This window comes from Guillardia theta (assembly GCF_000315625.1).
Source record: "Guillardia theta CCMP2712 unplaced genomic scaffold GUITHscaffold_435, whole genome shotgun sequence".
In the NCBI taxonomy this organism is placed as follows: Eukaryota; class Cryptophyceae; order Pyrenomonadales; family Geminigeraceae; genus Guillardia; species Guillardia theta.
In genome coordinates, this window is record NW_005434250.1 from 7,498 (window position 1) to 8,607 (window position 1,110).

General features: G+C 54.5%; 1 protein-coding gene across 1 annotated transcript in view; it reads right to left on the reverse strand.

Moving 5' to 3' along the window:
• Positions 1-316, reverse strand: part of GUITHDRAFT_122765 (hypothetical protein) — a gene marked incomplete at both ends in the record, with an annotated part of 3,291 nt that extends 2,975 nt beyond the window's left edge. The window contains one exon of the mRNA XM_005817954.1: positions 8-316. Coding sequence (XP_005818011.1) covers positions 8-316 — 309 coding nt within the window. The remainder of the gene's footprint in view (positions 1-7) is intronic.
• Between the last annotated feature and the right edge of the window lie 794 nt (positions 317-1,110).

Sequence of the window (1,110 nt, forward strand, 5' to 3'; positions counted from 1 at the left end):
ACTCGACCGCGTTCCTCGACGCTCGGTTGTCTACCGTGATGGGGTTGGGCAGCCTCTGACCGCAGAGCTTGGGAAGGCCCTCGGCGAGCTTGTCGCCGGAGAGAGGACAGACCTTGCAGAGGATCACCTTCTTCCCGCACTGGCATTGCCCGATCTGACTGAAGTGCTCCATCGCGTGGCTGATCTCCCGGTCGCTGCTTCGCCCGAGCATCAGCTTGCAGATCGCAGGCGTGAGGACGTTGGACGAGCGCCATTGCGAAGGGCTGTGCTTGCATCTGTCTTCAGCCGATCGTATTTTTCCTTCTTTCACTCTCATCGATTCTGTTTTAGAGTAAACGAGTGTGAAGGAAAGGGCAAGGTATCAAGTGGACAAGTGGTGGAAGGAGAGTGGTGGCTGGAGGTCTGGAGGTCTGGAGAAGCGGAGGAGAGGAGGAGAGGAGGGTGGGCTAGAGGAGGAGAGGAGGGGTGGGCTAGAAGAGGAGAGGAGGGGTGGGCTAGAAGAGGAGGATGGTCAGGGAGGACGCGCGAAAAAAATCTGGCGCCATTTTTGGTTTGGCTTGAAGTGAACCCTTTCGGGGTGGGTGGTTACAGGAGTAAAAGAGAGGGTGGGGGTGGGGTCTTTGCGGGCAGTCGCATCTGGCAGGCGGATCAGGCAGGTACTATACCAATGGTACTATTCTTCACTCAACCTTGATGAGTGTATTTTCGACTCGCCGACGCCAAGCCCGGGCCGGGGCCGGGGCTCTGTAGCGTGGCGGCAATGTAGCGTGTGGGACGAAGAGGGGGCTTTCCTAGCCGTCTTGCTCAGTAAGGTCCTCTCATGTCTGGATGCTTGGGTTTCACATCCTAGCATACAGTCTATCTCTCATGTGCTCCTTAATACTGGTTTTGTGTTCATAAAATTCTGTCTTGAGCAAAAACTGTCTTGTTACAACTAAGGTCGATGTGATATCTGCGTGACTTTGGACTAGTACAAGTCTAACAAACTTGTATTCCGTCGGTTATGGGCCCCTCTATCGATCGCGGATTCCAGGGATGTGGATATCGCCCTTCATCTTGCGGCCATGAGGATGGGAGGGACTTGAATGGATTTACTGGCAGAAGGTAAAA